Source organism: Haliotis rubra, unplaced genomic scaffold (assembly GCF_003918875.1).
Source record: "Haliotis rubra isolate DU_JTF1 unplaced genomic scaffold, ASM391887v1 Scf720, whole genome shotgun sequence".
Taxonomy (NCBI): domain Eukaryota; kingdom Metazoa; phylum Mollusca; class Gastropoda; order Lepetellida; family Haliotidae; genus Haliotis; species Haliotis rubra.
This window is the reverse complement of record NW_025767436.1, coordinates 93180-108524: the sequence shown is the minus strand read 5'-3', so window position 1 is coordinate 108524 and position 15345 is coordinate 93180. Positions and strand designations below refer to the sequence as shown.

Below are 15345 nucleotides of genomic sequence, written 5' to 3'. Positions count from 1 at the left end.
GGGTACAACAAGGACAGGTCGGCTCAGAGTCAGTATAATGTGTCTGAGTGGGGTATTCATGCTTCACTGCAGCATGGTATCTCAGTGAGCTAGCACTATAAAACCAGCTTAAGTCTGGGTTAGTACAAGCAGCCACACATACAAACGAATGCACGTCATCATGTAAGCGAAATATTCTTAAGTACGACATTAAACCCCATTTCACCTCACCTCACCTGGTAGGGCTGGCTTTCAATATAAATCATTAGAGATCAATAATCATTAACTGTTGATCTAAGCAATTATGATACGATGACATGTGTCAACCAAATCCACCAGAAATGGGCGTTACTCATTGTACCCATGTGGGAAATCGAACCAGGGTCTTCGACATGAAGAGCGGACACTTTAACCGCTAGGATACCCCACTGCCCCAATGTGACTTCGAACAGTCTCCACATTATGTCATGGCATGTCATCGGGGCGGTTGGGTAGCCTAGTGGTTAAAGCGTTGGCTCGTCACGCCGAAGACCCGGGTTCGATTCCCCACATGGGTGCAATGTGTGAAGCCCATTTCTGGTGTCCCCCGCCGTGATGTTGCTGGAATATTGCTAAAAGCGGCATAAAACCAAACTCAGTCAGTCAGTCAGTGTCATGGCATGTCAGCTTGGTGTGGAAGGAATGGGATGCTTTGAATCCACAAGCATGGGTGTGGTGCCAACAAACCCAGAACTATAATTATTGTAAACAGGGATTCAAACCCACTATTAGTGATCTGTCCAAAGATGGAACAGTGAATTTGGATGCTTTAGACGACTTGGCTATCTGTTTCCCTTCCTGGAAGGGTAAAAAGTTAGATAAATCACCATAAACTGATTTCAAATTTGATTTATCAAAAACAATTCAGTAGTATCAGAAATGAACTTGTGATATCATTTTTGAATTCTGTTAATTCCATTTATTGATCGATGGATATAATTGTAATAACAGTAAATGAATTTTTGTCTTGAGAGGTTCTTGAGAGGCATATAGAAGTTTGGTATTCAAGTATAAGACAAAATATTATGGATGTCAACTTCTTTTGTTTACACATTTCAGGGCTTTTCCTTGCTCCTTCATTAGGTGAATATCCTTTCATTCACCTGAAGCTAAAGAAAAGGTTGACATCCATAATGTTATGTCTTATAATTTTTGTCTTATTTTTATAAATGATACTGTCTTATTGATAAGAAATATCTAGTAAAACAACACCTAATATCTTTAGGACAGCTTCTTATTTTACAAACATTTTGTCTAACCAGTTACAGGTTATTATTTTCATCCTGTTTGGCCACCTATTTCTCATCCTATCCTTTCTATTTTTTTAATGCTGAAACAGAGACCATATACCGGTATATGGTCTCTGGCTAAAATAAAAAACTATGTAAAATAAATATAAATTTCTTGACATTTTAATTATATTTCATTTGAAAATTTCATCTTACATATTTGCATTTTAAACTTGCAAATCGTAACATTAATTTAGACATACTCCAGTCTTCATACTTGTGAGTGTAAAGTTTTGAACACACACTTCCCTTGCATTTACGAAAACCCCAAGCCTTATTGAATTCAGCTCTTTATCCCACACAGGAAATATATCTAAGGGAAGTAACTCTAGGATACGGCGACCGACAAAGCCTCTCGTCAACACGGAACAAAACCAGGTAATCATTGATTCTGCAGTTTGTAATGATGGCATCTGGTCGCATAGGCTACTCACTCTGATAACCAGTCCGTGTCACACATATACTGATCTATTTTAAAGTTAAATGAAATCTTTGGAGTGACAACTAGGGATTGGAGCGTAATCTGATCTGCCATTATGCTTGAATGTTTAGAATACCTTTTCTTATCACACATGCCCATCTTGTCAGGGTAGGGAGGGCACGTGACGTCATTTTCATTCCATTTGACAAACAATGAGACGCCATGTAATCTCACCTGCGAGTTTATTACGCTGTATCGACAGATGAGAGCTAAATATCATTTGCCCTTTGGGGGCGGTTAACTGGGTCAGCCAATCAGGAAAACGTGATTGGCTGCAAGATGTACAGGGTAGGTAAATATCAGACGACCCCACTTTGCTGACAGTGTACATGAAATATACCGTGTTGGTTTGCCATGTCTCAGCTCATCATATAGAAAGGTTAAACATCCTTCAATAAATTTGGGTACAAAAGGCCCGGCATAGTAGCTAGAGGGCGTTCATTTTTACCAACAATGCAGTAGCAAGATCTTTAATTGTTAGATACCAACATAAATTCCAAAATACTGTTTAAATGTCTATAGGGCTTGATCCAGAAGTAACTTTTTAAATATTTTGAATACTTCTCGTTTAATATTTCGAGCATGCATTTTCAGCTAAAATATGTACATCTTTTATAGTAACCGACAAAATTGTATTTGATACGACGTGACTTGCATCAATATTGTATGTGTGCATTCACATTGGTGACAGCTGCGTCACTGCAGCCCTCAGAACTCCACAGTTTAGTGTGCAGACTTTGTCGTCTCCCATGAAACAGCACTGACATGTTTCTGTACCTGCAGCTTCCTGGTGGAGACAGGAAAGTGTATATATTTCTTGTCAAAAATATGTTTTCTCAACTGTTGACTTCATACATGTAAGGGGCAGTGGGGTAGCCTCCTGGTTAAAGCGTTGGTTTGTCACACTAAGACTCTGGGTTCGATTCCCCACATGGGTGCAATGTGTGAAGCCCATTTCTCGTGTCCCCCGTTGCTGGAAAGTGGCATAAATCCATACTCACTCACTCGTTTATGTAATGACATCGAGCGATGTAGAATTTCTGACTCAACTACATTTGCGATGGCTGTTAGTTGAGATCTGAGGAGTCGAGCTGGTTGTAATCTGTTAAGAAAGTTCTGAATGTTTCCTTTGAATGTTCTGAAAGGATGCCAGCATTTGTCTTAATCATAATAATAATAATAATAGCATTTATGTAGCGCTAATCTCCAAAGGACTCTTTGCACATTTCTCTCACAAAAATTGGGCGGAAAAGTACACATTTAAGGAAATTTTGTTAAAAATAGGAATGTTTTTAAACCGGTCTTGAATGAACTTAGAGAAGGGGAATTGCGGTGTTCATTTGGGAGAGCATTCCAAACTGAGCGCCCACTGTATTTGAAAGATTGCTGTCCTGCTGACTTTAAGTTGTACTTTGGGATTTTTAACAGTTTCTCACTGGAAGAGAGTTCGTGGAACCTTGTAAGTAGAGAGCTCTCTGGACAGGTATGGCGGTAGTGAACCATCAACATGGCGAAACACAAGTGTTGCAATCTTGTATTTGCACCAGAGCATGATAGGCAGCCAATGTAGATGCTGCAGCATGGGAGTAACACTATTGTACTTCCGTCTCTTCATCACAAAGCGAGCTGCACTGTGCTGTACTCGGTTGAGACGAGTGATCTCGTCAAGAGGGAGACCAAAGAACACTGAATTGCAGTAGTCCAGCCTTGAAGTGATAAAGCAACTTACAAGACTGGCTGCTGCGTCTTCAGTGAGATATGGTCTAATAGAAGCAAGTCGGCGCAACCTGAGTAAGCAAGCACGGGACACACTGCTGATGTGGTTATGGAGAGTTACTGGTTACTGATTGATCTAAGTGCACCCCCAGATACTTCACACAGGGCTGGAAGGGAATATCACTCTCTCCTATAACAGCTGACTCATCCTTGATGAGTTTTAGACGGTTAGGTGCACCAACTGGCATAAGTTCTGTTTTGTCAGTGTTCAGTTTCAGTTTATTACTGAGCATCCATTCCAAAACATCGTCAATGCATGATTGGATGTCATGTTTGACAGCACCGAAATCCTGAGGTAGACCACTTTTAGACATTGCGGTGTCATCTGCATATTTCTCTAATTCACAGAAACTTTACTTTATGGGAAGAGATGACATCTGAGAGTGGTTGTACATATAGAGGAAACAACACTGGCCCCAGGACAGAGCCCTGTGGAACTCCATATGTGAGGGAACCTTGGTGGGACTGTATGGAATCAATTTCAACTCTCTGTGTACGACCACTGACATAAGATTTAAACCATGCTAAAACTGTACCTCTAATGCCATATATTATTTTCTTCTGTTTTAATAGAATTGAGTGGTTCAGTGTATTGAACGCCGTGCACAGATCCAATAGAGCCATCAAGGAGACTTGCCTTTAGTAGTAGGTTGTTGACAACACTAAGTACAGCTATTTCAAATGACAGGTTTGATGGAGAAAAATATTGAACACCAAAATTGTTGATAATTGACGTATGCTACATTAATATCCCAGTTGAAACGTTTAAATAAATACCATGGTATTGATTTTCACAGGGCTACAGATAATGGGCGTACAGGCGTAATGTACGCCTCAAAATCAATTAAGTACGACATAATATAAGATTTCAAGCGTATCGTGTACGCACATAAACACCTTCGTACGTCTAGCATTTAATTTCCGTGCGTATCGTGCAAATGGAAATCTGTTTCGGATAAATACTTGTTAAGTTTCTTTTGCGAAACACGATTTGACACATAAGGAAACCCCGACAGTAGGAATCCCTTGCGTTGCCATGCAACGATATGCGTCACTATTTTTCGATTGGCTAAAAACTACACTGTTCCTATTTATATCCAGTCGGACCTGACATTTCGCGCATCACACAGTCGCTCAGTTATTTCTCACCGGCGTCTTCAAATACAAATACATGGTTTGAAATAGTGATCGATGAATCGTCCAGACAAACCACATCAACTCGCTCACACAAAAACATGTCAGTACTCCTTCAAAATTCTCAGTACACCTCCACTTGCAATATGATGTGTAAGTACACTCGCACCCCCAAAAGTTATCTGGAGCCCTGTTTTCACAATTTGTCGTCCAGTTGTCATGGATATATTCTGCTTGTAGCTCAGAACCTGGCTTTAATTATTAAATATCAGTGGTAATGATGGTATGCTACTTTATTTTGATATACCCATTGAAACTTTAAATAAATTCCGTGATATCAATTTCAACAACTATATATTCTATTGTCAGGGACATAGTCTGCTTGTAGCGCAGAAATTGGCAGATACATGTATAAGGTCACATCCAGTGTTAATATATGTATAAAGACCCATAAAGATCCAGGTTAGAATTGGTCCTCAGGCCTAAAAAAAGCTTGTGGGTCCGATTTCCCGACCGACCCTAAATATTCCCGCCGAGCCTAACAATTTTACTCACCACATAATAAATTTAATTTAATTTCTGACAATTTTGTAGTGTAAAAATATTTTGCTAAAAACAACCAAAACCTACCTACCTACCCTAGTTCTGAAATGTAGGAAATCGGAACCACAACATTTATTTATTTTGGGCCTCAGCAACCCATGCTAGCAAGAGGTGACGAACAGAATCAGGTGGTCAGGCTCGCTGTCTTGGTTGATGCATGTCATCATGTCCCAATTGAGTAAATCGCTTTCCATGATTTCAATAACTGGAATGTCTTGTCCAAGTTTTGATTATTTTTAATACAAATGGCCGACATATGGAAAAAAACATAAATTTATTTTGGGATTAAATGTCTGTCTATTACTTGATTATCAACTCTTGCGTCAGTACTGGGGTGGTGGGGTAGCATAGTGGTTAAAGTGTTTGCTCGTCACGCCGCAAACCCAGGTTCGATTCCCACATGGGTACAATGTCTGAAGCTCATTTCTGATGTACCTTGCTGTGATATTGCTGGGATATTGCTAAAAGCGGCGTAAAACTAATGTCATTCACACCCTTTTCTTTTATGCAGTACGGACATTGTGACCATACCAGCTGCTATTTTTAGTGTTGTATATATATATATATATATACATGTATGATGTGCTCATGTATAATACTGCCTCTGTGGTGTAGTGGTTAGAGCGTCCACCTGGAGAGCGGAAGGTCGCGGGTTCGATCCCCGACCGCGTCAGACCAAAAGACGTAAAAATATGGTACTTGTTGGTCCCTGCCTGGCGCTGATTAATTAATAGATACAACAAGGACTGGTTGGCTCGGAGTCAGTATAATGTGTCTGAGTGGGGTATTCATGCTTCACTGCGGCATGTTATCTCAGTGGGCTAGCACTATAAAACCAGCTTCAGTCTGGGCTAGTACAAGCATACACATGTTTGATAAAATATATATTTCACATTTTATTGTCAAGTTACAGGCATTAAAGGCCTGGATTTGATTCTCCACATTGGTACAATGTTAGAGGCCATTTCAGGTTATATTGCTGGAAGAGTGCCAAAAAGCTGCCTAAACCCTTACTCAGACTGTTCTGTAGTGACTGACCTGACAATATTTATGGTCCATAAGTGGCGCTGGTGGGGATGTGTCAGTGTTTCAGTAGTGTTTCTTTTTGCAGGGGAGGGGTGATGGGGTAGCTTAGTGGTTAAAGCGTTGGAGTAAAACATAAATTTATTTTGGGATTAAATGTCAGTCTATTACTTGATTATCAACTCTTGCGTCAGTACTAGGGTGGTGGGGTAGCCTAGTGGTTAAAGTGTTTGCTCATCACGCTGAAGACCCAGGTTCGATTCCCACAAGGGTACAATGTTTGAAGACCATTTCTGGTGTCCCCGCTGTGATATTGCTAGAATATTTTGCTAAAAGTGGCATTAAATTAAGGTCACTGCAAGGTCAGACTTTCTGTTTTAATTACACCTGATTAATTTTCTCTCAACATGAAGGTTCAGGTTTGAATTGATGGTCATCAACCCATGGTTATTGTATGAAGCGACTAAGGGGATGGGTGGTCAAGATTCCAAAATTGTGCTCATAATGTCAATCCCTTGTTCAGACAACATTATTTACAGATCGCCATCAATATTACTGAGTTCGTCGTTTCATAACAAAGATTGATCATCTGTCATATGAGTAAAATAACTTGTTAATTCTATCCAAACATTCAAAAATATAATGTTTCTTGTTCAAACCAACATTCTCTTCCCACAGAGGTTACTTGTCATATCTTCCTACGAACCTCTGTTCTAATACGGCCATATTTCCCGGTTCTCGTAAAATCCCCTAGAGGCAAAAGATCGCAACACGAATGATCTCCCTTCTTTCTATCCAATCAGAACACGTGTTGCATCGACTTAGATTCAACTTGACTAACACAAGCAAAAGCTGGGCCGCAAATTTCCCCCATCTGCCGGGGACTTGTGTTGATGTTACACACAAGACGTTTAATGGCTAGCTTGTCCGTTGTCAACGAGGGCGATGGAGACGCCACTGATCTGCCATAACATGACTGAGTTCTGTCTAAAAGAAACGTTTGCGCATCGCGCAGGGGAAGAGGTTTAGTTTTCTCGAAGCATACGGAAATTACCGAGACCTTGCGAATGATCACTTTTGAAACAACGTCGCTGATTGCACAACTAAATCTGATTGCCTCCAATCACGAGTCTTGAACGCTCACACCATGAAAGGGCCGTATTAGAACAGAGGTTACGTAGGAAGATATGACAGGAGTAACCTCTGTGGGAAGAGAATGTCAAACCAATTGAAGTTAGAGATTTTTGAAAAACTCATACGAGGAATTCTTGTTTTTCCAGAAGGTTAAAACCTGTCAGGATAAAGGTTAGCATTAGCAACATGGCGGTATCTATTTGCTCAACCAGGAAGAAATGTTTTCCGAGAATAGCTCTGGAAATATTAAAAAGTGATTCAGTTTCCCACACGACACTTAACACCATCTTCCTGAATCAAGAGAGTCAACTCACCAGTTACGGAGCCACCAGGCTTTGATATAGACTAGTGACAACATGCCACAGGAAGATAACTTTAGTGACTGAGTTCGGTTTTACCCCGCTTTTAGCAATATTCCAGCACTTACATGTCAGGGGACACCAGAAATGGGCTTCACACATTGTACCCATGAATCCGGGTCCTCTGTGTGATGAGCGAACGCTTCAACCAGTTGGCTACCCACCACCCAGAAGGCTGCACAAAAAATATTGTTTGTGTAGGAAGGTATTAATTCTTTTAAGGATAATAGAAAAATGTTTTCATTTTCATGTTTTGTGTGGTATGAGTTTAAGAGTCAAAACTATTCCTTTAGATTAATGAAAACGATTGAATTTGATAATTGTCCCCCGCTGCAACGCGAAACGGGGGACTATGTATTCAGCAGCGTCCGTCCGTCCGTACTTACGTCCCGATTCTTGTTAACACGATATCTCACGAACTGTTGTACTCAATGTCTTCAAATTTGGTTACAGCCTTTGTTGGGTGATTACGCAGACACCAGTCGATTTCGGTGACCGTGACCTTATTTTCAAGGTCACCACGACACTTTGACCACTTTTCCAACTTTTGTTAACACAATATTTCATGAACTATTGTACCCAATGTCTTCAAATTTGGTGGCAGCCTACATTGGAGGGTTACGCAGACACCAGTCAATTTGGGTAACCTTGACCTTATTTTCAAGGTCACCCCACTTCTTTGACTACTTTTCAAACTCTTGTTAACATGATATCTCATCAACTATTGTCCCCACTGTCTTCAAATTTGGTGACAGCCTACATTAGGGGATTACGCAGACACCAGTCGATTTTGGTGACCTTGACCATATATAGTCACAGTCACACTTTTCAAACTGTTGTTAACGCAATATTTCATGAACTGTTGTACCAAATGTCTTCAAATTTGGTGACAGCCTACACTGGATGATTACGTAGACACCAGTCAATTTGGGTGACCTTGACCTTATCTTCAAGGTCACCATGCCACTTTGACCACTTTTTAAACTCTTGTTAACACGATATATCATGAACTGTTGTACCCAATGGCTTCAATTATGTTGACAGCCTACATTGGGTGATTATAGAGACACCAATCTTTTATCTGACAAAAATATGAACAGTAGTAAATATGTAAATATTTCGTTCTTCTTTAGCAGCAGGGGACATAGCCATATTAGTGGCATACGTACTCATACAAAATTTTAATAATTCTTCCTGGAAATGTAAAACCCTCAGTTTCATATTTGACCCAGTTGGCACTTTCCTACAAATACCTTTTTGCCTTGTAGCTACTGTGAAAAAAAAACCAAGCTAATATTACAAGTATCCTAGAACATTTGAAATTATATCTTTATATGCAGGTTTGTAAATCTTTTTATTGTCTGGGCAAATATCTGTGAAAAGCACGTGTCTCACACTTAGATAATCATGATAATATATGTTATTCTTTTCTTTCTTAAAATCTGAAATATCATGTTGGGAGTTTGTGCTGATTGTGCAGAACATTAAGCTCAGGTGTCCTAGCTTTAGTGGAATCTGCCTTTTCATGTCCATACTTCGTTAACCATTCCTTTTCTTTATTTACTTTCTTCATGAGAACTGATTCATTCAGAACTCTCGATACTCGAGGGCGTGAATGACCTCCATGTTTCATTTATGTCCATGAGGGAAATGATGATTGAGACAAGGACAGGGGTAGCCTAATGGTTAAAGCGTTTCAATCACTGTGTTGTCTGGTCCAGACTTGATTGGCGTACACGCTAAAGACCTGAACGCAGTTCAAATCCCCACATGGGCACAATGTTTACTTGTGAAGCCCATTTCTGGTGTCCCCCGTAAGAGGCTTACTTAACGATGTTGCTGGAATATTGCTAAAAGCAGCGTAAAACCAAACTCAGTCAGTCAGTATTGCTGTGAGTGAGTGAGTATGGTTTTCTCACACATTAGGCAGCCATGTCTTGATATGACTGTAATAGAATACGGCTTTAACCACTAGGCTACCCACTCTAGCTGGAGCCCCAGTATTGCTTGATGAGGAATGGATAGTGGTTAAAGCGTGTTGTGTGCTGTCATATACACTGAGGGCTCTGTGAAAGATCTGTTGAAGAATAGGTCTTCAGCAACCAATGCTTGTCGTAAGAGGCGACTCATGGGATCAGGCTTACTGACTTGGTTGACACATGTCATTGTATCCCATTTGAGTAAATTGATGCTCATGTTGTTGATCACTGGATTGTGTGGCCCAGATTTACACACCGCCGCCATATAACTGGAATATTGCTGAGTTGCAGCGTTAAAAAACAAACAACAAAACAAACGAAAACCCTGCTTGTCGTAAGAGGCGACCAACATAGTCTGATGGTCAGACTTGATGATGTGATGTTAAATTTCATCTCACTCACTTTCTGTGTTTTCTTTCAGCTGAAGTGTACCTGTCGCCAGGATGGATCTGGTCTGACTTGATGATGAGATCTGATAGTCAGACTTCATCGGATGAGATGTGACCTGACCAGACTTGATGAGTATGTTAAGCCTTGATCCATACAGCAAGAGCCAGGATGGATCTGGCTGAGCCAAAGCAGCTGCCATGCCTTCACAGTTTCTGCAGAAAGTGTTTGGGGACCACATCGCCAACAACGTCCCACGTGGTCGAACGCTGACCTTTACATGCCCTGTGTGTCGAAGAGTCACCAAACCAGCCAATCCGGATGGAAGCAGATTAAAAGAATGGGCAGATGCTTTCCCGGACAATTTCTTCATTCTGGGGTTGATGGAGACGCTGAATACGCGAAATTCAAAATCCACTGTTCACAATATACAGAAGACTCTGAACACAACATCTGAGAAGTGTACCAAACACTCTGTCAATAAGTGTGATGCTTACTGTACTCTGAAACGTGTGGGTGTGTGCGGTCAGTGTTGTTTTGAGGAACACAAGGATTGTGGGAATCATCACCTGAACACAGAAGATGCTGCAGACGTCACAGCCTTGAAGTTGAAGGATTTTAAAGCAAAAATGGAGACCTTCAAAGACGATGTGGAAAGAGCAAGAGAAAAATTTGAACTCTCGAAACCGAGGGAACTCCGCTTACAGAAAGAAGAACTTGCTTTAAAGATATCAGAACATTTTTCAGACTTGAAGAGTAAGCTTGTCAAGTGTCTCATACAGAAGGAAAAGGACGTAGCTGAACAACTGGCGGATATTATAGAGAAGGAGAAAAATGGTATCTCTGACAAGGTGGACGAATGTTCCTCATTGATAAAGTCCTTCCATGATACAGTGGACCTTTTTGACAAGCTCATGAGCACCTCCTCTATAAATGCCCTCACAGCATTGTACAACATAGAAGAGCAGATAGCCAGCTACACCACCGCTGTGGAGACCCTTCAGTTGTCCAGTGAGAAGACTCCTGTTGATTTTGTTCCTCTTGTTAATGAGGTGGAGGAGATAATGGCAGGAGTCAAGATAGGAGAGGTCAGATTAGGAGTCGAGAATGTTGATATAAAAATAGTTGAGGACACAGAGGAGGAGGTGTTCCGGGCTCCCCAGGAGGCAGAAGCAGAGCAAGAGACACCTGAAGAACCAGCGGAGGAAAGGCTTCAAGCAGCAGCTCCAGTAATGCCTTCAGCCCCACCACCACCACCTGAAGAACGGCCATATTGCCTCCAGGGCTTCTCTTCAGCATCCCTCAGTCCTCGCCCTGGGGAATCTTATTCGTCTAGCAGACATCGTCTTCAACACCAAAATCAACCACAACGGTCATCCCATTACATCTCCCCTTCCAGAGAACTCTCAAGTTCCACTTCTCCATCAAGAGATCTTCAATCTCGAACAACTGAAGATTACGATGTGAGTCTGTGGCGGTCACTGTCTTTCTTCGGAAACATGACGTATGTTGAGAGGCGGGGCGGGCTCGTTGGTATTACTGCCATGTCGAGGAACCTGTGTGCTGTGGCAGATAGATTCAACAACTGCATTAAAGTGATCAATATCAAAGGGCGGATCGTCAATGCTCTCACGTTCGGGAACATGGATCCTTGGGATATAACCTATGCACATTCCATCAGGCAACTGGTTGTAACCTGTCCGAACCAGTCCTTTCTGGTATATGTAGCAGATGACACTGACAACAACAGATACTACATTAGTGAAACTGTACAAACCAGGCCCTATTCCTCAATCTCAAGCTTACGAAATAATACATATGTCGCCGGAGTGTGTCGACCTCATGGCAACCCAAGAGTTGACGTCATCAACAGCTTCGGAACCGTCCTCTCATACGTCGACGTTCAGTGTCAGTACCCGCGGTCAGTACAGGCTTTGAGTGACGGCAAGCTGGTCATCTGTGACTGGACAAAGAAGGCAGTGGTGATGGTTGGGACGAATGGCACCGTGATCAAGTCCTACCATGGGGTAGAAGGCGAGGGGCTGAAAGAACCAAATGCAATGACAAAAGATAAGTATGGGAATGTGATCATTCTGGATCACAAGACCCGAAAAATCCACATCCTGAGTGGACAAACAGGTGAGTGCCGAAATGTGGTACCACTTGAAGGTTGTCAAGACCCAAGAACCATCGCAATGGTTGAATCAAGTCGGAATGGACAGGCTCTTATGATCGCAGACTCACAGAATGGAATCCATGTGTTTTCTGTTGAAGCCCCACTAAGCCCTACTCAAGTGTGAGCAGCTATGTCTACTGTTGCAAGAGCTAAATTGTGAATAACAGAACAACTCCGCCTGGTGATGGAGCTTCTTCAAGAGGATGCAGGTTCCAGTTCTTCGTCACGCTTTCCGAGTTTGATTCAACAATGGATGTTTCTGTTGAAAAATGGAAATTCCTGCTTTTGGTGTCATGTGTAGACCTTCTCTTCAGCACTGAAACAAATCACTCGTAAGGGTGAAGGGTCACTGTTGCACCAGGTTGAAGTCTTTCAATGGCATTTAGAAGTGACACATAAAGAGGAACTCTATGGAAGTCAGTAGGGCTGGCTAAAACGATCGATTATCGGAAATGTCATCGATAGGAAAGATTATTAAAGATAATCGATATGAAAATTGTGTTATCGGTAATATCGTAAGTAAACTGTTGTGATAGAAAACAGGTATAATTTTCTAAACTAAAAACAAATTTAGGACTTTATCCATGGTGTACATCTAATTATGATAGTGTTTGTGTAAAAGGTTTTAATTAGTCCCTAGAAGGTCAACCCCAGCCCTGTAATATGAGGAACACAATGTTTCGGAGTATTGTCTTACTCCCTCATCAGCTGAGTGAAAAACTAGAAAACAGCCAGCTATGTATATGTGAAACAAACAAAAGAGACATGATTAAACAGTTGGACACTTACCAAGGGAAGCCAATAATTTGCTCTAAATGGTGTGGATTAATTGAAGCCAGGAGTATAGCCAGGGAAAAATAGTACTGAGCACTGATTGGTAATGGACAGGAGTAAGGGGAAGGCATTGATTAATTCTCGGGGTTGGAAATAGCATTTGAGGGGGTTGGAAATAGCATTTATGGTGATAGTGATGACATGGAAGCCCGCTAAATTGATAGTGGCACAGATAATAAAAGCAATGAATCATAAGCGCTAGGTGCATATGTTCCTTGGTTAAGGCTGATTGCTGTTTGGAATCTGTTGATGTCTATGGCTTCTTGCAGCTTTGCTGGTTTCTTCTGTAAATGTGACTGGTGGGGTAGCCTAGTGATTAAAGCATTCGCTCATCACACTGAAGGCCTGGGTTTGATTCCCCATATGGGCATAATGTGTGAAACCCATTTCTGTTGTTCCCCAGCTTGATATTGCTTGATATTGCTAAAAGCGAGGTAAAACAATACTCACTCACTCAAACATCCAACTGACCTGCTGTGATATAACTGAAATGTTCAAAGCGGCGTCACACCTAACCCACAGAACCCAAAATGGCGATTGTCCGGGACCTATTAGTTGATGATATTTAGTGGTAGCGTTTGTCTTTAGTAGCTTGGGGCAGTGGGGAAGCCTCGTCACGCTGAAGATCCAGGTTTGATTCCACACATGGGTACAATGTGTGAAGCCCATTTCTAGTATCCCTGCTGTGATATTGCTGGATGCTGCTACAAGCCACATAAAACCATACTCACTCACTCACTCACTCACTTTAATAGCTTATGAAGTGGAAATACTAACCCAAAGTATTGTGTAATTTTCAATAATGAATGTTACAATCTATTTTGCCATCATATTCACCTTACAATGAGATAACTCATTACATTCCACTCTGTACATAATGACTTGACAGTTGCCATAGAGACTGTAAAATGAATTTCCCGCCATAGTACCCTCCACCAAGGAAAACTGAAGGTGCGGAATTGTCTCAGTTCTAATAGTTGGGTACATTTGTTTCTCAGTCTGTTGAGGATGGGACCAGGTCGTCAGAATAATATGTGATTAAATTGCTCCTTTTTACTCTCGTTTTTGAACAAACATACCGTTCATGGAAAATGTAGGTGTAGTATTAGTCAATCTTTCATTGAATCATACAAAACATGATTACAGGAATCCCATCTCGACTTCATATCCCTATTCTTCCCATTATCTCAAGACAAGTAGGGGTGGTGAGGTAGCCTGGGGGTTAAAGCTACGCCCGTCATGCCAAAGATCCGGGTTCCATTCAAATTTCTGGTGATATTACTGGAATATTGCTAAAAGTGGTGTAAAGCTAAACTCAGTCACTCACTGAAGACAAGTAAGAAATAACCCTTGTAAGTTTTAGTGCCTTCCAAGTGTCCACCCCCCCACCCCCCAACCCCCGTATATATCCCCATAGACTCTTATGTGTAAAAACTCATTATATCTCGTAATATTGTGGCATCAATATCTTTTGTTACCTCTCGAATGATTTGAATTGAACATTTTGGCAAATATGTTCCGTATTGTGGACAAAACAGGGTCTCGATCCACAAAGCATTCATTATGTGTCGACCTGTCGTAACTACTATATCATAGACTTACGAAGTCGTAGCGCTACCGATCGGGACCCAGACCTGTAATGTATGTGTATCCGCTTGTACTTTGAATCCGATGAACCTTTCATCGAAGGAGAAGCTAGACCTAACTGTGATATGTATGTTTTGCCATATTCTTTCACCAGTACCATTAAACAAGTGCTGAAAAAACTTTGTCTGTATTTTTTAACTGGGTGTTTGTTTGTTTGGTGTTTAATTCTTCACTCAGCAATGTTCCAGGTATATTGGCGGTCAGTGAATAATCGAGTCTAGTAAGTAGACAATTTAGTGATCAACAGCATGAGCAGTGATCAACCCGATTGGGATACGATGACATGTGTGAACCAAATTAAAGAGCCTGACCACCGATCCTATTACTCGAATCATATGACACGAGTTAATGAAGATCAATTCTAACCTGGATCTTCACGGGTCATACAAGTTAGAATGAATCGAAAGTTGTACATGTATGGCTGCATATTTAGACAATGTTACCACAGGGTCTTTTAATGAGTTCACAATATCATTCCACTTCGCGATTTTAAAGTGCTTCGTAG

At 41.2% G+C, this 15345-nt stretch overlaps 1 protein-coding gene across 1 annotated transcript; it reads left to right on the top strand.

Moving 5' to 3' along the window:
- Window positions 1–10341: 10341 nt before the first annotated feature.
- Window positions 10342–14974, top strand: LOC124259440. Its single transcript, XM_046693582.1, has 2 exons — window positions 10342–13236; window positions 13396–14974. Exon 1 carries the CDS (start codon window positions 10384–10386, stop codon window positions 12481–12483), a length of 2100 nt encoding a protein of 699 aa, XP_046549538.1. The 5' UTR covers window positions 10342–10383; the 3' UTR covers window positions 12484–13236; window positions 13396–14974.
- Window positions 14975–15345: the final 371 nt, after the last annotated feature.

Bases quoted from the DNA above. Each gene is read 5' to 3' on its own strand.
- LOC124259440 (XM_046693582.1), top strand. From the start codon at position 10,384: ATGCCTTCACAGTTTCTGCAGAAAGTGTTTGGGGACCACATCGCCAAC.